The 24,234-nt window shown below is 41.1% G+C and overlaps 2 protein-coding genes and 1 long non-coding RNA gene across 4 annotated transcripts; 1 reads left to right on the top strand and 2 right to left on the bottom strand.

Moving 5' to 3' along the window:
* The first annotated feature begins 717 nt into the window (after window positions 1–717).
* Window positions 718–2,047, top strand: LOC132148498 (NHP2-like protein 1). The gene is made up of 3 exons (XM_059557189.1): window positions 718–881; window positions 1,268–1,388; window positions 1,481–2,047. The coding sequence occupies exons 1-3, from the start codon at window positions 879–881 to the stop codon at window positions 1,741–1,743; spliced, it is 387 nt and encodes a 128-aa protein (XP_059413172.1). The 5' UTR covers window positions 718–878; the 3' UTR covers window positions 1,744–2,047.
* On the bottom strand, window positions 1,944–2,807 carry LOC132148499 (uncharacterized). The gene is made up of 2 exons (XR_009434920.1): window positions 2,322–2,807; window positions 1,944–2,259 (listed from the first exon to the last, which is right to left on the bottom strand). It is a non-coding gene; the product is annotated as an uncharacterized LOC132148499 (long non-coding RNA).
* A 473-nt stretch (window positions 2,808–3,280) lies between these two features.
* LOC132148799 (kelch-like protein 20) lies at window positions 3,281–12,457 on the bottom strand. 2 transcript variants are annotated; one of them, XM_059557514.1, is made up of 11 exons: window positions 12,337–12,457; window positions 11,097–11,380; window positions 10,667–10,993; window positions 9,187–9,330; window positions 7,188–7,374; window positions 6,407–6,553; window positions 6,170–6,298; window positions 5,771–5,947; window positions 4,138–4,284; window positions 3,902–4,067; window positions 3,281–3,520 (listed from the first exon to the last, which is right to left on the bottom strand). In XM_059557514.1, exons 2-11 carry the CDS (start codon window positions 11,361–11,363, stop codon window positions 3,349–3,351), a joined length of 1,863 nt encoding a protein of 620 aa, XP_059413497.1. In that variant the 5' UTR covers window positions 11,364–11,380; window positions 12,337–12,457; the 3' UTR covers window positions 3,281–3,348. The 2 variants fall into 2 exon arrangements, with proteins under 2 accessions (XP_059413497.1, XP_059413498.1); XM_059557515.1 differs by having other exon boundaries at window positions 12,381–12,403.
* Window positions 12,458–24,234: the final 11,777 nt, after the last annotated feature.

Below are 24,234 nucleotides of genomic sequence, written 5' to 3'. Positions count from 1 at the left end.
TTATATAGCGCTTTAAACAAAATACATTGCGTCAAAGCAACTGAACAACATTCATTAGGAAAACAGTGTCAATAATGAAAAAATGATAGTTAAAGGCAGTTTATCATTGAATTCAGTGATGTCATCTCTGTTCAGTTAAATAGTGTCTGTGTATTTATTTACAATCAAGTCAATGATATCGCTGTAGATGAAGTTACCCCAACTAAGCAAGCCAGAGGCGACAGCGGCAAGGAACCGAAACTCCATCAGTGACAGAATGGAGAAAAAAACCTTGGGAGAAACCAGGCTCAGTTGGGGGGCCAGTTCTCCTCTGACCAGACGAAACCAGTAGTTCAATTCCAGGCTGCAGCAAAGTCAGATTGTGCAGAAGAATCACCTGTTTCCTGTGGTCTTGTCCTGGTGCTCCTTTGAGACAAGGTCTTTACCTTTTTTTTTTTTACCAGAGGGACGATAAAAGTTTACGCGTCCTAAGTATTTATTTGACAGTTTTATACCCGAATGTACCCAATTCTGTACTAGTTTTCTCTCTTGTTTTTGTTCTTTTTCCATTTTTGTATATTGTTCAAAATCTGTATTTGAACTTGTATGTTTATTATTTTAAAAACGAGTGCACGCAGTCTTCCATATTTTAAAGAGAAATTAAGGCGATTTTGTGTTTTTTTAATACTTTCCTAACATTTCAGACCTTTGGATCTCGCGGTCTCGTTTTGATGACGTACGACGAAGCGTCGAATTCCATGCACGTTTTTAGAACGTTCGCTACAAGACTCCCGCCAGACGATCCGTTTAAACTCTGTCCTCCGTGAAGCACACGCCGAGAGGACTGCTGACATTTATTTATTGATTTTTTAAATCAGTCTAAACCACAGCTCGCATAAATGGTAAGTATTTTCTTTTTAATCTCACATTTCAACTAGCGGTTAGATGTCCGTGTGTAGTCCGTGTCTGCGAGTTCAGCACGTGCTGCTGTTTTCCTCTGTATGCTTGATCTCACTCTCTTAGTTAAACATTCGTGGTAGTTTAAAGTCGTGTTCTTGTTTTAAAAAGTCGCGGTGTTTTGATGTATTTCATAATGTGACGTTAGCTCAGTAAATCAACAACAAACCGTGTGACACATGTAACGTGGTTGTAATTTACAGCAGCTTAGAACCATATTTGTCTCAAATCTCTGAAGATATTCGTGTAGGATATCATCAAACGTTGGTCTACGTTAGTTTACAGCTTGTAGTCAGTATTGGCTTTGTTCATGAATGCTGTTCTCTTCCAGGCTGAGTCAGAAGTCAATCCTAAAGCTTATCCTCTGGCTGACGCTACTCTCGCCAAAACCATCCTAGACCTGGTGCAGCAAGCGGCCAACTACAAACAACTGAGAAAAGGGGCCAACGAAGGTGTGTAGACATACTAGACGCTGTATTTGGGCACAGATAAGAAGTATGGCTGCACGGGACGTGACTAACGTTTATTGTGGGTTTGTTTTCAGCCACTAAAACCCTGAACCGTGGCATTGCGGAGTTCATCGTGATGGCTGCTGATGCTGAGCCACTGGAGATCATCCTTCATCTGCCTCTGCTGTGTGAGGACAAGAACGTCCCGTACGTGTTTGTGCGCTCCAAGCAGGCCTTGGGCCGGGCGTGCGGGGTGTCCCGTCCCGTCATCGCCACCTCCGTCACCATCAAGGAGGGCTCTCAGCTCAAGCCTCAGATTCAGTCTGTGCAGATGGCCATCGAGAGACTGCTGGTCTGAGAACTCTCTCCGCAGTTTTGGTTTTCCCTCGTTTATCATTCACCATCTAAATCTTGTTTTCAATTATTGTTTGTTTTGTGGATGTTCAGTTTTTAAAGTGTTTACTTGTCATTTTTTATCACTTTGCCATTGGATGAGCACATGTACATTTATATTGCGGAAAGAAAAAAATAGCTGTTTTTAATCATTTTGTTTAATTATGAGAATTCAGATTCAACATGGTAGAAAATGTAAGAGTAGTTAAGTTATATATAGCAATTATTGTACAGACTTATAAAATAAATTCCAGAATACATAATGTCCTGCATCATTATTTGTATAATTATACTGTACATGTGTACTTCAGTCAAAAATTGAGGTCAGTTTTTTTATAAAAAAGCTCATGCTAACCAAAAAGGCTGCATTTATTTGATTAAAAATACAGTAACAATTAAAAATGTAACTGATGGTGAAGCTGAAGTTTCAGCATCCTTACTCCAGTCTTCAGTGTCAAGAAACCATGTTGTAAATGTGCTGCTTCATACATGTAGACAGTTCAAAAGAACAGGGTTTATTTTTGAATGTAACCGTTTTAAGACAAGAAAAAAGTCTCACTTTTTAATCAATTTATTTTGCATCCTTGCTGAATAAAAGTTTATATATTTACTGACCTTAAAAGTACTGTATGTGGAAAGAATGCATTGGTGTTGGTATATACGTACTCCATATCACAAATATATATATTTTTTTATCTTAATGAGACAATCAAGCTGAACAAGTTGCATTGTGGGATACAGGACCCAGTGCAGTATGCTGTTATATACTAAACATTTTTGGCAAAGGTAGAAGGTAATTTTGGTATACATACATATTGCACAATACGAAGACTAAGGTTTAAAGGGATGGTTCACCCTAAATGAAAATTCTCATAATATACTCACCCTTAACTTGTTCCAAACCTGTATGACCTTTATAACCAAACAGTTTCAGGTCCCCATATACATATAAATGAATCTTTTTTCTTCATATTATTCAAGTCAGTAGGGACCAGAATCTGGTTACCAACATTTTGTGTTCCACAGAAGAAACTCATACAGGAACAACTTGAGAGTGATACATTTTTTGGGGTGATCTTTCCCTTTAAAGAAAGTAAATTAACATGTTTCAGTGTTTTTGTGCTAATTACTCCATAAATCTCTCAGTACAACAAAAAACTTCTCATAAATACAACACAAAAACAAAATCACTATACAAAAGTACAAAACATCTCACTACAACACTGATAGAAAACAAAGAAGTACTTTTATAAGTCACAATCATGAGGTGCTCAGCGCATGGAAGGAACCCTGTGCATCACTTGAACATCACATTGAACTGATACTGTGGAGACTCCGGGATAGCAGCTCACACACATACACACAGACAGACATCAATCCATCCAGCCTCACACCGTGGCAGTGGGCCGGACTGGAGAAAGCATAGCTTATGACATGAGTGTTTTCTGAAGACCCTCCAGCGTTTAGGTGGGACCTTTCCATTCTTTAATAGCCCAGGGGAACTGTGATGGAGCCGTGGGCCCCCTGGCCTTCTGTCCCGGCCGGCAGTGATACAGGAGCCCTGGTTCTCTCAGTCCACGGGAAACTCTGTCTCGGCTGCAGCGCCAGGATCGCTGCCCGTGTGAGTGTCCTTCCGGAGCTGCAGGGAGACACAGCTCAGCCAGCTGCGGCTGGTGGGCATCTCTCCCACGATCTCCCAGCGGTCCAATTCCTCACAGTACCGCTCTATAGTGTCATGATACCTGCAGGGGAAGTCAGTTTGGTCAGAAACACTCTTCAGACAGACAGAGCTGGCAGGCATCAGACTGAGTGTAGCAGGACCCCATGACTGTGACACAGAAACCAGTCCAATATAATTTAAAATATAACGTGGAACATCAAGGAATGAGCCTGATCAAGTTCACAGCACGACGACCGCGGTGACATTGTGTCAGGACCACGAAAGGTTCAGTAGACTTGTTGCTCTAAATGAATGGTTGTTGTCATGGTGTAGAGAACAGAAACAGAACAGAAGTTGTCGGAGGACGGGCCGAAACAGCCAGCAGATGGGCATCATGCAAATATATTTAAACATGGTGACGTGGCCATGTGACAGAGATAATGGTGCGTGTAGTATCTCTCACCTGTCCCATCCCTCCTCTCCTCCTAAAACATAAATCTTCCCATCCACCACCGCCACGCCGGGTCGATAGCGTCTCTCCTTCATGGGAGCACACATGGTCCACCTGTTGGTCTTGGGGTTGTAGCACTCCACCTTATCTGTATTCTCGGTGGAAGCATGCCAGCCACCTTGAGAGGAACAACTGTGAGCCACTGCTCTACAGGATCAGGATTAGGAAATAAAAGCCTCCATATTCACCTATCACGTATATTTTGCCCTTCAGGACGCAGGCAGCAGATCCAGAGCGAGCGATCTGCATGGGGGCCACCTCGGTCCACACACATGTTTTAGGGTTGTACACCTGTGCCATGTTTGTGCCGTCGCCATCTTCTAAAACAGCACCTCCTGTGGTTTCAGAAGGGAATATTACTCTCCCCTTGACCTATTTACGCAAAAAATACTTAATATAACCTAGGGATGGGACGGTATGAAAATTTAATATCACGATTATAGTGACTAAAATTATCACGATTATCAATATTATCACGGTTTTGTTGAAATGAGATGAAAGTGTTCAAAAATAGTTGATGCTCACACTGAAAACATTTCAGCAAGTTTTATATTTAATAATCAACAAACAACTAATAAAACAAGCAACTCTATGCACTTAATTTAAAGAAAGATTAAATTCTGTGGCATTTCCTTCCTTACAATGAAAAGTGTAGAAGCATAGAAAAGCATAGAAAAGTCACTGACTTTCGCCATTCCTTCTCGAAAAAAAACAAAAAAAACATTGTGCGCTGCGCTTGCGTCAGACTGTTGCTGGCTGGACATGATTTAATAGTGAGTTATTAAAACCGCGATAATCAAACACGGTTTTAATGATAATTCATTTTTAAACGATATTACTAACCTTCAGCACATTTTATCACGGTTATCAATAAAACCGGTTATCGTCCCATCCCTAATATAACCTACTTTGATTATGCTCAGTTCACAAAATAAAATAAAAACATTTTACTTCAGCAATCAAAGTTCAAAAGTTCTAATGACAAAAATAACAATTTTTAGGGATGTAACGATTAACCTCAAGCCGGTCGAAAATCGATTCAAATGTGATGATTCAAATTGTTTGAGATGCTAAACAAACAGCGATACATTTGGAGTAGTTTCTTTACTTTAATATGTTCAGAGATGAAGCTCTGCTTTGTTTACAGCTGTAACCAAGGAAACACTGCTGTTCATAAGCGCCCCCTGCTGTCAGAGAGTGAACTGCATCTCATTCAGATCAACTGTGCTTTCTGTTTCATGCAGATCATTTTTATGTCTAGTTTCACAAAACTAAAGTCACTGTCAGACTATTCTGTTAATTTTAATTATACAATCTAATTTAGATTAAAAACTACTCATGCTGCATCTTTGTTTGGATCATGATTAAAATACAGTGGTTCATTTTTAATGGAAAGAGCACAGACGAAGCCTTGGTTCATAATATGAGACTTGTTTTATTAGTGTAAATTGTTTGATTTGGGGTTTGTTTAAATATTTCAATTAAGTTTAGTTAAGTTTCAGTTTCACAAAGAAACGTGCAGCAATAGCCTAATAAAACAACACCTTTTTATTTACTGTATAATGTCTTCAATCTCATTTTGTAAAAAAAAAAAAGAGGAAATCACGAGAAAATCTAATTCGTGAATTGAAGATGAGTGAATCATTACATCCCTAATAATTTTCTTACAATCAACAAAGGAAAGGAAAAATATATTCAAATACTCAATTTAATGTCAAAGAACATAACATAAATATGTAATTTCTGATTTTCTGACGCTGTTTGTTCATTCATTGTTGAAATGTTCATTGTCTGGAGTTTAAGTTGGAGGAAGCCTGCTACCTGTCACATAGAGTAATCCATCCAGCGCCACCACAGCTGGACTAGTGACCGCCATCTTGACCGAGTCCATGAACTGCCATGTGTTTGTCTGTGGATTATAACACTCAACAGAGTCCAGGCGAGAACGGCCTTCCCAGCCGCCCACAGCAAACACATATCCATCCAACATCACCAATCCTGAGGAAACACAAACAGAGCAATGCTCTTGTGCTCTCTTATTCATTACAGGACAACAGTATCTGCTTTATTTCCAAACAATGGTAAGACATAGGGCAGGGTGTGACGCTGCATTCCACCACAAGCTGGAAGTGACCATAAAAAATGTCTGATATTTTGAAAATGATGTTAAAAAAACACCTGCTCTTTTGTATACATTTGTACAAATTTGGTGGCCATTACCCAGTTCTGATCTAGCCACGTTCATGGGTGCCATCTCTGACCAGGAGTCAAAGCACGGGTCGTAGCGCCACATCTCTCTACTGGCCGAGCCGTCTGGAAACTCACCGCCAGCCAAATACAGCATGGAGCCTGAAAACAGCAACATCCTTACAAATGATGCATGCATACTTAATGTACCACCAGCCCTAACTATCAACTAAACCATCACTGAGCAGCTGACTCGGGAATGTCTCTCACCGGACACCACTAAACCGTGTTTGCTGACAGCGAAGGGCAGGCAGGCCAGACTCTTCCACTGTCTGGTGAGGGGATCGAAACTCTCCACGCTGCGCAGCACCACCTTATCATCCTCACCTCCTACAGTCACGATCACCTCGGCCGTGCCTGACAGGGACAAACACAGCAGCCGCTGGATCATTACAGTCTTCAAGACACTTCTTCCAGATGAAAGCATCCCAGGATGCACCTCATGATGTTGGCTGAGAGAGCAATGTCAAGAGCAGATACAGCAGTTCAGATTTGTTCTGACATTTATCACAGAGCAGGGTATGGAAGCCCGTTTCTGCCACTGAATAAAAAATAAAAAAAGGTAAGTTTCTCATAATTGCGTGATACAAACTCGCAATTGTGAGTTAAAAAGTCAGAATTGTGAGACAAAGTCACAATTCAGAGAAATACAGACAGAACTGTGATATCAACATACAATTCTGACTTTTTTCGGAGATATGAGTTTATATCTTGTAATTCTGACTTTATAACATGCAATTGCGAGTTTATCACATTTCAAGTTTCTATGACTGTTCTGAATGTTCAAAGTAGTAATAATGAGTAAATGCATCAAATCGTTTGACTGGCCTTTAAATGAACACATTAAATATGAATTGTTCTCATACTTATCGCTCACTTTCTCAATGGTTACAGACTGCATTCAGTAACTTTAGCTCAGCTCTCTGTCTTACAACAATGACAAAGAAGCCAGACTGAAGCAGCTGTTGTAGCAGGACAGGTTTGGGGTCACCTGTTGCCCGTCGAGGTCGAGCTCGGGGGCTGTACAGCTCTCCTCTGCGGTCCTGCAGCAGTAAATAGTCCTTGGCTTCAGAGATCAGCTTCTGGCACCTGATCGACTCCTTCACAACGTCCAGAGTCTCGATGACGTCGTGAATGTAGTACGGACTGATGAGGGGCAGCCTGATGTGCTCCAGAACCTGGTGACGGGAGGAACTATAAATGAAATCTTATGGGTTTGAAGTGACATGAGGGTATGATAACACCATTTTCAATTCTGGGTGAACTCTCTCTTTAATCCAAATGAGGAGTAATAGTGATAATGACACTTGTCTTAGCAAACTCTACTTAAAATCAGTCCTATTCATTCAGAACTGCTTTACATTCCCATGAGATCTGCAATGAGCTTTTCCTAAGAGCTGTAATTAAGGTCTAGTCTTTAAATAGCTGCATAGCAACAATGATATGTAAACACCGCAGTCTGAACTCATCCAAACAGGGCTAGATTTACGCTTCTCGCACATCGCTGTGAAAAGAGACGGTTCTCTTCATAATCATAGGAGCAGGTGACCTTTCGCAGGCTTAGTTCATCAAAACACACAAGGACGGCTGATCCCAGACATCTGCTGGAGCACCGATCCCCCCCGCTCTACTGAGATCATAACACACACCTCCCTTGAAAACACCACTCAAAAAACACCCATGTGTGGAGCATGCTAACACAGGGTTACACTGGGACTAATGCAATACAATGATAAGAGAAATGTTATTTCAGCTATTAAAATCATTTTGTCCTAGCTGCAACCTTAGACTTTAAATGCAATGCCTATTACAACGTACGATCAACACGCATAGATAAAGCACATCAACTATGATAAATAACAGCTGTTTTGTACTCTAATTTACAGCTTTTAATATGATGTATGAACCGATATTGGTTTTTTGACAGCCGATGCCTTGAAAAGCTGGGTGGATGATATAAAGCCGATATAACTATTTATTTTAATTAACATTTAGGAAATATTTTGAAAACGGATAAAAAAAAGTGTTAAATACTTATTCTTTAAATAGGTAACACTCATTTTGCACACAGCAGCACACAGAGAAAATGACATGAATATGACAGTGGGCAAATGCATAAAGCACAGCATAATTTTTAATAATTAATAATTTAATGTTAAAAGCATTCAATTTGCATGGATCGACCATCACACAGAGAACACACACTCTTTCTGGATAAAAATGCACACTTCTCAAGATCTCACAACTGGATCTGACTAAAGTCTTCAAGGTTTGTGAAATTAAATGTTCATTAGTCATTCAAACTAACTGACGGCAAACAATAAAGTATCAATGTTTGCTTTTCTATCAATAATAATAATAATATAAAAGCAATCATTATAATACTTTTTGTATACATTTTAATTCCTTTGTTTAACGGTTCTATCTGATTATTAGACAAACTTATCCTTATAGACAGAACTGTTAAAGACGACAGCGAACAAGAGGGAGAATGGATAAATTGGGCATTCAAAATAAAAGCCCCGCCTCGAACGCATCTGCCAAACAGGAAAACATATCGGCCGAGGCCAATGTTTGAAAATGCCAAATATCGGCCGATATATCGGTCGACCACTACTAAAAAAATCAAAAATGCAAGATCATTTTAAAGAGGTTTCTCATTTTGGTTTGGTGAACTCTGACCTGCTAAATCGTATCATACACGAAGAGGTCTGATCAACAGAAGACTGATACTTCACAGCGTGACATTTTAGCAGAGCTGGAAGAACACAAACTATAAAGCTGCAGGAACATTTAGAATTTCGCATTGTTTGCTATGTTGAGTTTATGTTTTAGAAATGATGAGTGTGATATTATATCATATCATATTTAAATTCTGTGCGTTCAAAAGGCCAAGTGTGACCACAGCATAAGTAAGAGAGCATTACTGGAGTCCGTCAATAGAGAAGTCGAATCAGCTGGGTCTCTTCCTGAATACATGAAGAGGTTACCTTCTCGAAGCTCTGTCTGCGCGAGGTGTTCTTCTCCAGCCAGACAACGGCCGCCTCAAACACCGTCTCCTCTTTTGGCACGTTCAGATGGTCACTGGAAATGATCTCAGTCAGTTTATCGGCACAAAGAGACAGAAACTCCTCCTGAGGAGGCGAAACAAGAGAAAGAAGGCATGAGCTCAAAGTATAATGAACTCTTAAAAGAACGGTTATCTCCAAGGTTTTGATCCAGTGTGTTAATTCTGTTTTAATATCTCTGTACAACACTTTGGTTGCAACTTCTGTAGTTTTGAAGCGTGCTTTATAAATTAATAAACTAAACAATGGCACTTAGAAACCTCCTGAAGTCAAACATTTAGAGCGAAGAGGCTAAAATAGTTACGTTACTTTTTTAAACTGAACACTTCGGAGAAAATTTCCATAAATCACAATGTTTTAGTTCAGTAATAATGTTAGTCAAGGGCTCTTGTCTGCTTTCACAGATAACAGAAATAACTATAGCAGAGGATACAGCGGTAAAGTTTTTTTTAGTAATGTAAGAATATGTAATTTACACCACTTTCAGCCATTAAACGGGTATTTAACCACTAGCAAGATGGTAAAAAAATTATCTTTCTATGGAGTAGATAGGCAAAATATTTTCTGAAATCTGAGCTATACATGACTATAGAAAACAAAGGAAAAGGGCTGTGGCCTCTCATGATTCCTCTTTAACACTCATGATTCACTTTTGATTTTGGCAGCATCCATCTGGACAGGAATACAACTACGTGGAAGTATTTGTCAGCATTCTTTCCAAAAACCAACCCCTTCTTTCCCAAACCTGCAGAGGCACCACTGTACAGTTAAATAACATGAACGTGTCGACTGTGATATTATATTTAGATATGCTCACGTTGCAGTAAAGATTTGTTTATGCTAGAAAGATTAACAATTATTTTTGCTGCATTTAAACCATTTACACATCTATCTGCAGAGCATCTGAATGCAATGGCCAATCAGAGAAATGTAGATGTATAAATAATGGTTCTTGTTTGTTTTGTCCGTGCAGCCTAAAAAAACGCTACTTTTCTAATGCAGTCCGTCAATTATTATGAAATAATCTTTACTATAACATCAAAGACAATAATCAACAATTATGACAGTCATAATATTGCAGCTCCAGCCTATTATGAGTTCCTGATATTTTAAATGTATTTAAAACTGCATTAATCTCATCGTGCAGCATTAAACAGTCATAACGTGTAAATAAACATAAACGCCATCTCAGATGCAGCTTCTTGTAGATATTTAACATTAAACACAGACACAATTAATAGTATAACTATAAAACTAAATGCATTTACAATTGTAAAACTGACCCAGGAAATGACTTCCAGGGGTCAAATATTGCCCGTTGATGGTAAAGTTGAATTCTGACCCTGTCAAGACCCTGCTGTGGTCACTGAGCTTCACTTTAAGAGCTCATCTGAAGTGTCACCTGTTGGCAAACGGTTCTGAAGTGCTGCTGGATGTACTCCATGCTGCGTCGCTCCAGCTCTCGGCACGAGTGCGCCTCGGCGAAGCAGTGAATGCCCACACAGTTCATCTCGTCCATCTGTCGCTCCATGAACCTGCAGCAGGCCTCCCGCACCGCCATCACGTCCAGCAGGTTGGCGGCCGCCAGGAGCGCCTGCACGTTAGCCCTGGAGATCACCACCTCCGCCGTGTAGGCGTAGCTCACCAGCATCCCGATCATCTGCGGCTCCACTCCGTTGATGGCCACACGCTCCTGACGAGACTCCATCAGGTCGGTGGAGAACATGGCCTGCTCCAACAAGACAGACACCACACGTCTGAGTTCATCATATGGCATATAACTGGCAGTTATCTACGTCAAGGACTATTCCTACTAGGCACATGAGTATTACCTGGAAATAAGAGCTGAAGGAGGCCAGTACGATACGGTGGCAGGGAAACTCTTGTCCTCCGCAGCACAGGGTCACGTCGCAGAAGGCGTTATTGAGCCGTAAGCTGTTCAAGCCTTCCAGCACTTTGTTGGGATGCCGCGCTTCCACAAACACGTAGTCCTCGCTGTCCAGAGAAGACAGAGGGAAGGAGTCCTCCTCACAGGGAGAGGGAGGGAGCGTGGAGGTGGACGGAGACGTGGCCAGCAGATTCACAGCCATGATTTCCATCTCAACACTCAGTCAGGCTGACAGAACTAATGAGAAGAGCACACGAGAGTTTAAGCAATGCAACATACTTTACACCATATAAAACAGCAGATTCTAATTCGTGTAGAATAAATTCAATATGCACGAAGGCTTTTGAACTCATATCATTTAAAAGGCTAACTGGAGTGTGAGTGTGTGTGTGTGTGTGTGTGTGTGTGTGTGTGTGTGTGTGTGATTGCAACATTAAAAATAAATCATGTTAAACAGAAAAACTCTAAGAATATTTTTTTTTGGTCAATTACTCAAGGAAAATATGAATTCAAAGAGCATGTTAAAAACGTGCTTATTTATTTGTCATTATAACATATTAAATAAAAACAAGTATAGTACTAATGTACATAATTATACATATTCTTCTAATAAACAATCAAATATTAAACATACTGTTTAATCATTTATATTGAATTTATCTTAATGTAATATATATATATATATATATATATATATATATATATATATATATATATATTGATATTATAAATATACATTAACATGTAACTTTATTATATCAATATAAACCACAAAAACAACAGCAAGTATTATATTAAACACAATCATGTCAGGAAATACAAAAAAGAAAAAGAAATAAACTGGCATAAACAAATAAACTCAAATCAAACTTGACTTCAGTTCAGTTCATATTATTCCTGCTATTTATGTTTATTCTTCCAAATGTATCAATTCATATAAAGATGTTGGTGTGGTGTAAATACAGAGACTATCAGATGTACAAACGTTAAACACGCTGTATAATAAAATCAAACACGCCAGGGAGTAGTTGAGTTAGTAATGTTAGTGTATTTCTCGAATAATGAGCGACATCAGAGCCGGAGTCACTAAGCGGCAGCGACACACAGCCGAGAACAACAGTGATATAATAATAAATAATATAATAATAATATATTGTTTGATAACAACAGCAGAGAGATCTGACCAGAAAACAGGTGTGAGTTGATCCCGTAGCTCTTCATTCTTCACCTGCTGCTGCACTGTCTGTGAAGAGTCGTGACGCCATGTCTTCTTCTCTACACACAGACCGAGGCGCAGGAAGAGCGCGGTGCACCACCAGCGCCACCTGTCGGTCTGACGGCACGGCACGGATCCGCTCGCGAGCAGCCGGTTACTGCCGCTCCTTACACACAAAAAACGCAGTTTGCGTAGGGTACAAACTCCCGAGGGCACCATTCCAAAATAATAAAATAATAATAATTAAAAATACAAGAAGAAGAAAAAAATATATTTGTTCTATATTAATATACACACGTAGCGCGCCATTCTGGCTCTACGCTCGCTCTCTGCTCTCACCTCATGTTTGTGGCTGAATATGATCACCATTATTAATGGACAATAATCCTTGTTTAATATTGACCAAGCATTTGATTCAAATATCCACTATTTGCGATAGCAATGCTACAGCGTCTTTAATGTCTTCAACAAAAAAACGTGTGGACATCACAATCGTTACCTAAATTAACCATGGCTTTATCACAGTAAAACTGCTTAATATTATTTTGTGTGATTTCTGAATACTTGAGACTATAAAATCAATCTGACAACGGTATTAATAAAATCATAGCCATAACTGTCTAGAGCTACAACTGTAATTTATAAATAATAGCCTACAGTTTAATTACAATGTATTTGTTTGCTTTTATATTTTATTAAAGTTCTAAATCTGACCCCTTATAGTAGGTTTTTTGTTGTTGTTGTTGTTGTTGTTGTTTTTTTGTTTTTTTTAAAAAGGGGGCACAACAATACTTTTCTGCTTAGGTCAGCCATCTGGCCAGCAGGGGTCCTAAGTGTTAGCAAGCTTTAAAACTCACTTCTGACGGATTGGTGTTAACTGTCTATGGTGTTAACCTGTTAGCCAGCACCCCCCATTATGGGACTCACAGCTGAAAGTGCTCTACCAAACTTATAATTGTAACAGTTTCCTACTTCGGTGTGTTACAAACATAATTTTGGTGTCTTTAGAAAGAAGACCCTTTGGGCTTTACTTTTTATCAACCAGATTTGATAATGCTCAAAATATTAAAAGTTATAGACACTGAAGTGCCTTGAATTTTTTTTTTTTTACCACACTTAAATATTTTTTTTGATATTTAAATTTGATATAAGAATACATGAAATTAGTTCTGGAGCAATCTATAAAAGTAATGGGTTGAAAGCCACATGTCTCATGAGTTTCTATTTCAAATCTGAATAAGGTATCATGAAAAATGAGACTCCTACAAATATTTTTATGAGACTATGTCTACACCCCCAACCCCCAAATATAAGAAAATATATTCCCCAATAGTATTGAAGGCTTCTACAAACTATTTAGTCAGTAAACATACCACTGCATAGTTTTTTTCAATTATAAAACACTAGACAGAAACTTAGACATCATATAAGTGATTTATTTGAGCACTAGAAAAATACAATAAGAATAATTTGAGTAAGAAAAATAAGATGCGTTCACTTTGATAGCCGTGATCATACAGTAATAGCGAGCTGATTTGGGCTGATTTGCTCTCAAACAGATGGTAATCATGCAGATACATTCACATTCAACATAAAACACATTCTCACATATATAAAAACTGTTGAAAAAGAAAACAAACAAAGAAAAAGGCGATCGCTATAAGTTCCGCCTCCATCAGCTGACAGGTGCATCAGAGCGCGTCACGAGGGAGCGGCAAAATTCATAATACTATCTAGGGGTGCACCGAAATTTCGGCCGCCGAAAATTTTCGGACGAAATGGCATTATCGGTTTCGGGCCGAAATAAAAAAAACTGCCGAAAACGTAAACCGAAAATGAATGTCACCCGCCCCTCCCATCCGTGCGCAAGCGCTTAGGTTTCACTCACGGTCGAGCTGTTATCACGCGTCTGCCTATCAAAGATTAAGCATGTCAAAGGGCTGTCACAATCAAAAAAAGCTTGTCACAAAAGCTGCACAATCGATCGGACCAACCAACACAAGTTTCGAAAACGAAAATAGGGAATCGATTTTAACGGCCTTCTCTCGGAGCGCGTCCAGCTCGCCACTATACGCTCGCAGCGAACGCGCATCACACAGCAACTGCAGGTTCTGACACACACACACACAGAGAGAGAGCCTATTAGTGCATAATATCAGTGTAGCCTTCAGTAATGTTTTTCATTGATGTTATGGCAGTCCACATTGCTGACTTGTGCGCGTCTCAAGCGCCCTCTTTACGTTCGCCCTAATGCCTGTTTAGTTGTCGGTGGATTTGCCTATATTTGGCGTTGAAAAACGGATCAACGCCAAATATAGGCAATTTACTAACGATTCAATGAACACTTTGCCTGTCTCAAAAATCGAACAGGATTTTTTTTTCACAAAAGTGACAGCCCTATACGAGAGGACACCAAAGTTGCAATATGTAGCATTTGTTCTGCAAAAATCTCCAAAATTGTGGATTTTTTTGCACAATTTTTTAAAAACTATTTTATTTGATGGAACATAAAACTTGAAGAATAATTATTATTTATATTTATTGTTAAAAATATTTTATGTTTTGTTATGTAGGCTAACTGTTAATAAAAGTTTGATTATTATATTGTGATTTTTCAATTCAGATCCATTAAATCCAAGCAATATATATATACGTTTTTAAAAGAAGCCATTTTCGGCTTCAGTTTCGGTTTTCGGCCAAGTGCATCCTAAATTTTCGGTTTCGGCGCAGAATTTTCATCTCGGTGCATCACTAATACTATCTTGTGCCTATCTTTCATTCATTCTTTTTTCCGGTGGATCGTCTCATTCTGTTTGTGACACTGTACACGTTAACGCAGGGGAGAAACAAAGCTTTTCGAAGATCTTAATCAAATGAATCATGTTTCGCAAATTGAGTCTGTGTTTTGACACTAGCATAGAGGCTGGTGACTCCTGCTGGTCAACACGGTGTAAATACAACAAACACACAGCCTAACTAAACATGACGTCTTTTACAAAAGTATTGCAAATGTTTCAAGACAGTTTAATCTATCAAATGGATAGGATAAGTCTCAGGCCAAGCTGGGCTCCTCTAACACTGACCAACAGGAACGCATTTTTTAAAGATATATGAAAACATTTGATCATAGTTGCTACGAGCGCGCTCAGTTGATCAGAAGATTCTTGCCATGCAGCCTTTCTCTCGGGTTCCCTTCTTGAGGTGGTAACTCAACATTACGTCAGCTAAGAGACGTATATGGGAACTCCTCCTTTCTCCACTTTTCGCTGAAATCTTATGGGCTAACGCGAGCTGGGGACAGCTGGCCAATTGACGCAAAGCATGCAAATACTGACAGGTCAGCGGGCAGTATAAAATGCATGGGCGCTAAAATTACGACAGAATCTCTAAGTCATCGTGGAAGTGGCAATAGAGGACTACTCACCCTGTTTTTCCTCTCCGCATCCGATGGCTGCTACTGCTAGACTCGGACCTTCACCAGTTCTGTGTGACCTGCCAAAAATGGGCCTCACACGGACCACACGTGCGCCCACTGCACCGAGCTGCCAGTGCGCGTCCTCAGAGCCTGAGTTGCTCGGACAACAACGGGAATGAGGCCCACTGGGTTTGGGCATCTCATTCGGACCACCCCGACCAAGAGGGCCCTGCAGACCTCCAGGAGGAGCTCGTCAGGGTCTTCGGCAAGGCCGTCACGGAGCTGGGTCTCGCTTGCAACGTACCTGACAAGCCTGTGAAAAGCAGCTGGACTCGTGGCTCCTCCAGTGGAGCCGCTGCCAGATGGCATTGAGGCATGCAAGAGCCCGTGGTGAAGTCGTGGGCTGCACCCCAATCGGCGCGCACCCACTCTGATGTTCACGCACGTGGACGGGGCAGAAACCAACAATGGTAAGAGCCTGGGAGGAGTCGTCAGGGTCAGTTGAGGACCCCGCGCCGTGAGAGAGCCAGCGCGCCATCCTTGGCCACCGAGCCGTCTCCCTGACGGAGCGATAAAGTGGAAGAGTGAGCGCTCGGGAGGCCCCGTCCCCCAAGCGCCATGTTCAAATGCATCATGTCCCCCATGTTCCTATGGGCAACGATTGCTATGTGTGTTTAAATGCTGTTTTTGTGACTTCCACAATAGAAGAATGTATACAATCAACAAAAGAGCTTTTTCTTCCTCTTACACCCAACACTGTGTCACTTGCCCTGTCTCAGAGCAGGGCAGAGCCACAAACCATGATTATAATGGCCTCGCGAGGGCGCGAGAGTGCCAACACCACAAAAACACGGTGTCACTCTCCCTGTTCAGATGCGTCATGTCCCCCATGTTACTACGGGTGACGATTGCTAAATGTGTTTAAATGCTGTTTGTGTGAGTAAAAATTCACAATAGAAGCATGTGTCCAAATTCAACCAAAGAGCTTTCTCTTCTTCTTGCACCCAACACTGTGTCACTCGCCCTGTCTCAGAGCAGCACAAAGCCACAACCCTTAATTATATTGGCCTCTCGAGGGCGCAAGAGTGCTACATCATACAATGGCCGCCGTGAACCGTCCTCCCGCCAGTGCTTCTAGCCTTGTGGGGGCGGGGCCCTAGTCAAAACAAGCCATCAGTGGCCGTAGAGCTAACGCATCCGCTGTTTCACTCGAGGTCCGCTGTTCTCCCAGGAGTTCTTTTATTCGACGAACGCGTCTACTTCAGGCTGGGGAGCAGTGCATCTGTGCATGCATGCCTCAGGCCTCTGGCCGGAGTCACAGAGAAGGTGGCAAATAAACCGTTTGGAATTGGAAGCGGTGTCCTTAGCCGTGCAAGCCTTTCGGTCGAAATTAGAGTGGCAACATGTACTGATTCAAACCGACAACACGTCTGTGGTCTCGTACATAAATCGCCATGGCGGCGTGCGCTCCGGAGCTCTATTCAAACAGACAGCGAGTCTCCTGTTGTGGGCGGACCAACACTTTCTCTCCATAAGAGCGGCGCACATCCCCAGTATTCTGAACCGTGGAGTGAACATGCTTTAGAGGAACGGGATTCCTCAAGGAGATGGAGGCTTCACCCAGGATCAGATCAAATGATATGGGATCGATTCGGGAGGGCGGAAGTGGATTTGTTTGCCACGAGGGAGAACACTCACTGTAAGACGTTCTCTTCACTATCTCACTCCCCACTGCCGGGAATGGCTCTGACAGCGCGTTGGCCGGAAGCCAGGCTTAACGCGTTCCCTCCGGTGAAGATTCTGCCTATAGTGTTGTGCAAAATCAGAGAGGAGAGAGCGTCAGTTATACTTGTGACCCCGAAATGGCTGAATCAGCCCTGGTTCGCGGACCTGAGAGAGTTGGTGATGGCTCCCCCATGGCGAATCCCCCTCAGGAAGGACCTGCTGTCTCAGGCGAACGGCACGATATGGCACCCCAGCCCCGAGCTGTGGAACCTTCATGTGTGGCCGCTGCGTGGACCCTAATGAGCGGGACGCTCTGCACTCACGACTCACTTACGGAGATGCGGGCACCTTCTACCAGGTGCTGTTACGCTCTGATGTGGGGAGTTTTCACAAAATGCTGCGAGGACATTTATATTGACCCGGGGACCTGTTCCATGTCGGATGTGTTGTGCTTTCTACAGCACAGTATGGATAGCGGGAGTTTGCCATCCACGCTGAAGATGTATGTGACAGCTATTGCCGCTTTTCGTTCCCCAGTTGACGGGCAAATGATCAGTAAGCACCATCTGGTAATCAGTTTAAGAGATTGTGTCCTTCACATCTAGCTCTAGTTTAGAGGGCTCTATCTCTACTACCATTCGAGCCCTTAACTTTGATTGCGGTTAAGGAGCTTCCCTGAAGACTGCCTTGCTTCTTGCTCTCGCCTTGGCGCAGCACATAGGAGACTTCCATGAGTTTTTGGTGAACGATATTGCATCTGTTTCGGACCTGGCGACTGTAATGTCACTCTCCGACCGAGACCGGGTTATGTTCCAAAGTCACTCAATACACTGTTTGGAGCACAGGTTGTGTCCCTGCCCGCCTTGTCCGCTGAGCCGTCAGCCTCGCGTGACGCTGATGATCAGAGCGCCGGGACCCTGTAAGGGTTTTACGGATGTACAACCCGAATTCCGGAAAAGTTGGGACGTTTTTTAAATTTTAATAAAATGAAAACTAAAGGAATTTCAAATCACATGAGCCAATATTTTATTCACAATAGAACATAGATAACGTAGCAAATGTTTAAACTGAGAAATTTTACACTTTTATCCACTTAATTAGCTCTATTAATGCCCGCTATTTAAAATTTAATGCCTGCTACAGGTCTCAAAAAAGTTGGCACGGGGGCAACAAATGGCTAAAAAAGCAAGCAGTTTTGAAAAGATTCAGCTGGGAGAACATCTAGTGATTAATTAAGTTAATTGATATCAGGTCTGTAACATGATTAGCTATAAAAGCTTTGTCTTAGAGAAGCAGAGTCTCTCAGAAGTAAAGATGGGCAGAGGCTCTCCAAACTGTGAAAGACTGCGTAAAAAAATTGTGGAAAACTTTAAAAACAATGTTCCTCAACGTCAAATTGCAAAGGCTTTGCAAATCTCATCATCTACAGTGCATAACATCATCAAAAGATTCAGAGAAACTGGAGAAATCTCTGTGCGTAAGGGACAAGGCCGGAGACCTTTATTGGATGCCCGTTGTCTTCGGGCTCTCAGACGACACTGCATCACTCATCGGCATGATTGTGTCAATGACATTACTAAATGGCCCCAGGAATACTTTCAGAAACCACTGTCGGTAAACACAATCCGCCGTGCCATCAGCAGATGCCAACAAAAGCTCTATCATGCAAAAAGGAAGCCATATGTGAACATGGTCCAGAAGCGCCGTCGTGTCCTGTGGGCCAAGGCTCATTTAAAATGGACTATTTCAAAGTGGAATAGTGTTTTATGGTCAGACGAGTCCAAATTTGACATTCTTGTTGGAAATCACGGACGCCGTGTCCTCCGGGCTAAAGAGGAGGGAGACCTTCCAGCATGTTATCAGCGTTCAGTTCAAAAGCCAGCATCTCTGATGGTATGGGGGTGCATAAGTGCATACGGTATGGGCAGCTTGCATGTTTTGGAAGGCTCTGTGAATGCTGAAAGGTATATAAAGGTTTTAGAGCAACATATGCTTCCCTCCAAACAACGTCTATTTCAGGGAAGGCCTTGTTTATTTCAGCAGGACAATGCAAAACCACATACTGCAGCTATAACAACAGCATGGCTTCGTCGTAGAAGAGTCCGGGTGCTAACCTGGCCTGCCTGCAGTCCAGATCTTTCACCTATAGAGAACAATTGGCGCATCATTAAACGAAAAATACATCAAAGACGACCACGAACTCTTCAGCAGCTGGAAATCTATATAAGGCAAGAATGGGACCAAATTCCAACAGCAAAACTCCAGCAACTCATAGCCTCAATGCCCAGACGTCTTCAAACTGTTTTGAAAAGAAAAGGAGATGCTACACCATGGTAAACATGCCCCGTCCCAACTATTTTGAGACCTGTAGCAGAAATCAAAATTGAAATGAGCTCATTTTGTGCATAAAATTGTAAACTTTCTCAGTTTAAACATTTGCTATGTTATCTATGTTCTATTGTGAATAAAATATTGGCTCATGTGATTTGAAAGTCTTTTAGTTTTCATTTTATTAAAATTTAAAAAATGTCCCAACTTTTCCGGAATTCGGGTTGTATATGGATTGCTCGGCAGCCTTTCTTCAGTTGGACATGCCGTTCGTGTGCTTGGTGGATGTAATAAGGGATGTGCTGTTTCTAAACAGAGACTTTTTCACTGGATTGTGGGCGCTATCGAATGCCAGGGGAAGGATTATCCCCTCAACATCAGAGCTCATTCTGCAAGGACAATATGAATGCTTCCTCAGGGGCCTGGTCTAGAGGTATGTCTATCCATTATTTATGTTTTGCTGCTGGCTGGTCTTCCCAGAACACATTCGCCAGGTTCTAAAAGCTGGATGTACCCTCTGTAGAGTCACATGTACTTTCGGTGAGTTAAGTTTTATTCATGTGTTGTAAACTGTTAACCCGCTATACAGTAGTTACCATGGCTGCTAACTCTGTGTTATGGTTTATGCGGTTTATGCAGTTGTCACCGCAAACGCCGTCGACTCTGTGTTTAACTCTCATGCTCTCATGCTTATTGCGTTGTGTCTGCCCTGTTTAGTGTAGCCTTCCATTTATTGCTTGAAGATATGCAAATTTTGTTAGAGTCGGAGAAGATGTCTCATTGGTCTAGTTCCACCTATCAGATGTGAGCACTCTTAGGGACACGGCCATTGGCTAGAACTGTCTTGCTTATGTGTGGGGGTGATTGATTCCGTTCAGGGCTTATCATCACTGCTCTCATGGCGGGATTTTATACAGTTCCCATATACGTCTTAGCTGACGTAATGTTGAGTTACCGCCTCGAGAAGGGAACGTCTCCGGTTACTATCGTAACCTCGGTTTCCTGAGAGGCGAGAACGAGACATTACGTTAGCCGCCGTGGTCGCTGTTTGATCAGCTGTGCTAGCGTTCAGTCGTGATTCTGACATAATTTTTGCACTAGGGGTGGGCAGATCGATCTAAATATCGATAGTATCCATGCCATCACTGGTATTGGTATCAGATCGATACATTTGTAATTGAATCGATATTTTAACATAAATATCTCTCCTCTACGTTCATACTTAATAATTATATTTTGCTCCTGTCTTCTACCTCTACAATCCTGAGCAAACGCTGCTTTCACATCCTGGCCCACTTTGCAACTCCTCCCCCTCCTGCTGCTCTGCTGTGATTCGTTGTTTTGTCATCACGTGACTCACTGACACAACGCGACAAGGAGCAGGGAACTGAGTGAGCGAATCTGATAGCACATTGAATGAGATATCAGGGGTGCGTTTCCCAAAACCATAGTTGCTAACTAAGTTAGCAACTTTGTTGGTTGCAATGCAATTTCCCATTGCCAACCAACGAAGTTGCGAACAGGTTAGCAACTATGGTTTTGGGAAACGCACCCCAGGATGGCCGAGAGGAAGAGAAGGGTTCAGAAGGGTGTAAAGAATTAATTCTACAGTGCCTAATAACTAATAATTTTGTGGACTTCAATACATTAATAAAAAAATATTGCCTAAAGAATTGATCATCCATTCACCTCAGAAATAATGACATACTGCTCTCCCCTACACAAAAGTATTTTTTTTTTAAGTAAAAAGTATCGTATTGGTATCGGCAATACTGACCCTATATGTATTTGGTATCGGATCGATACTAAATTTTGCAGTATCGCCCACCACTATTTCGTGCCCATGCATTTTATACTGCCCGCTCACCTGTCAGCATTTGCATGCTTCGCGTCAATTGGCCAGCTGTCCTCAGCTGGCATTAGCCCATAAGATTTCAGCGAAAAGTGGAGAAGGGAGGAGTTCCCATATACGTCTCTTAGCTGACGTAATGTCTCGTTCCCGCCTCTCAGGGAACCGAGGTTACGATAGTAACCGGAGACGTTTTATGACAGCTGTACCTTTTATGGTTATTAGTAGAACATTAAACATTACAATATAAAACTAAATCACTTAAAGCACTAAAAACAGGAAACTACAGGTTAAAACAACAGAATTAAATAAATAAAATAAATCAGACTACATTTTAACTGATAAGAGGAACACATGTATACTCATTTGAGATTGAAGGCTGTATTAGCCAGTTTACATTGGATTTACAGTTACTATTATGATATAAATGCAATTATGTAGGGTTAAAATTCGGCATGTGTCACATGGATGCTGCTCTTTCTGCATCACCGCTCCAGTTACTAACATAACCTCGGTTATAAGGTATGATTACTGACATAAGGGAAAGAGCATTGTGTAGGCTGTCGTGCTATAAGGCTGCATGCAAATCGAAAACTGACGCTTCAGTCAAAAAAGTCTGATGAAATGGTGCTCAGAGCCGACTTAAATAGAGGTTGCCACCTCCACTTTTCCTCCACACAGGCCATTGGTTTGTGCAGTTACACAAACGTGAACAAAGCATGGCTTCAGAATCAGAGTGAACAGAAGTTTCTCCATAAGTGTCAATGCAATACCCGTTCCCTTATCTCAGGGAACTGAGGTTACATCAGTAACCGTTCTGTTTTACTGCTCTTGCAGCATTGCTTTTTACCAAGAATGGATTTATATCAACATTTAATATATTAATTATCATTAACACACATACCAAACATCCCATAGTTCCTATAAACTATTCAGTAGATATTCGTAATGGTAGAAGGTTATGTGAAATAACAGGGTATGTTTAAAAGAAGCTGATAGACTCAGCTTTTGGTTCCAAAACAGGAGCTAACTTTCAGTGTATTTAAGTAGGCAAAGCAATTTATGTTCTGAACATAACCACAGCAGATTATGTTTCATGGTTAATTAATACCCTTCATAGATAGATAGATAGATAGATAGATAGATAGATAGATAGATAGATAGACAGACTTGTGTGTTCACTGTGAACTCTGAGTTGACTGAAAATACTCCTGGATGTGATTTTGAAACCCCCTCAAGTAATCAAGGTTTACTTGACAATCAATACTTCAGGGTATATGTGATGGTAAATTAACCGTTCTTTCTGGAATATGCCCCAATATGTAACAAAGTCTTATCTTCACAGGATTAGTGTCTGCTTTTACTAACTGCGAAGAAAGCACAGTTTATGCTACTGCTCAAAAAGCATATCTATATCTAAATAAATAAATAGATAAATAGACAGATAGAGACAGATACAGATAACAACTCTGCGTTTTCTCCTAGAATGCCTGATGAGTTTGGACAACACCTGAAAAGATACTGAATCTCTACAGATCCATGTTGGTGCATCTTCTCTTCAGTTCACCCCACTCATTTCCTGTAGGGTTCAGGTCACGGAACTGGGAATTCGGCAATGGCAGAAGCATAATTTTGTGCTCAGGGATTAATTTTTGTGTTGATTTTGATGTTTGTTTTGGATCTTTATCCTGATGGAAGATCCAACCGCGGCCCAGGCAGGTTAAGATTTTTATCTGTTGATTTTTCCATGATGCCATGTATCCCAACAAAATGTCCTGGCCCACAACATTAAATATCCGGTAGTTTTTTTAAACATGGGCATGGTGACTTTAGTTGTTTTCTTATAGCCACTTTCTATTTGTGAAGATTGACAATCTGGTTCTGTACATCAGGGCCCGTTTCATGAAAAATCTTAGTGATTAGATGCAGGGATCATGTTTGTGACTGATATTATTAAAGATATGCTATCATCTCTGAAACAGTTTAAAAATGCCGGAAAAGGTGCCAGAAAGGAATCACTAAATTAACTATGGCCACGTTCACACAGCTTACTCTACAGTAGCATCTCGTATACTATCTGTATGAATACAGATATGAAATTGCGTCATTTTCTGCATCTCAAACATGAGTCATGACACTGAATTTGAGTCACGCACAGAACACAAAACCTTAAAAGTGATATTCAATGCAATTAACACTGACAATTTTTACATTGATTCCATGGTTTTCGTTTGCTCTCTTGCTATCAGGGTAAGGTCCTTGCACAATACGTGCATAAGGAAGTGTGATATTTGCCACAAACAGTCCGTTGCAGGAATCAGAGTGTGAAGAACAAAAGGTCATATGAAAATACAAGCAATTCCAGTGTGAGAAGCAACTGCTGAAGTTTTCATATTAATGAATCATGACTATTATTACAACTAAGGGCCAGATATACTCACAGCTTGCACAAGCCCAAACCATCTTTTGGCATTAAATCAAGTACAAATAAAAAGATGCCCACTGAAACATTAGCCATTAAAGGTAGACAGTTATTTTTGCAGCTGACC

The sequence above is a fragment of the Carassius carassius genome, chromosome 9 (genome assembly GCF_963082965.1).
Source record: "Carassius carassius chromosome 9, fCarCar2.1, whole genome shotgun sequence".
In the NCBI taxonomy this organism is placed as follows: Eukaryota; Metazoa; Chordata; class Actinopteri; order Cypriniformes; family Cyprinidae; genus Carassius; species Carassius carassius.
The sequence above is the reverse complement of the archived record's forward strand: the minus strand, read 5'-3'. Positions and strand labels throughout refer to the sequence as shown.

What these genes read in the sequence shown, in the direction of transcription:
- LOC132148799 (XM_059557514.1), bottom strand. Translation starts at nt 11,363, where the DNA reads ATGGAAATCATGGCTGTGAATCTGCTGGCCACGTCTCCGTCCACCTCC. An exon ending in TCGACCTCGACGGGCAACAG is followed by an intron (nt 6,554 to 7,187) that starts GTGACCCCAAAC and finishes TGTCCCTGTCAG; the next exon opens with GCACGGCCGAGGTGATCGTG. An exon ending in CGTGGCTAGATCAGAACTGG is followed by an intron (nt 5,948 to 6,169) that starts GTAATGGCCACC and finishes GTGTTTCCTCAG; the next exon opens with GATTGGTGATGTTGGATGGA.
- LOC132148498 (XM_059557189.1), top strand. An exon ending in GAGAAAAGGGGCCAACGAAG is followed by an intron (nt 1,389 to 1,480) that starts GTGTGTAGACAT and finishes GTTTGTTTTCAG; the next exon opens with CCACTAAAACCCTGAACCGT.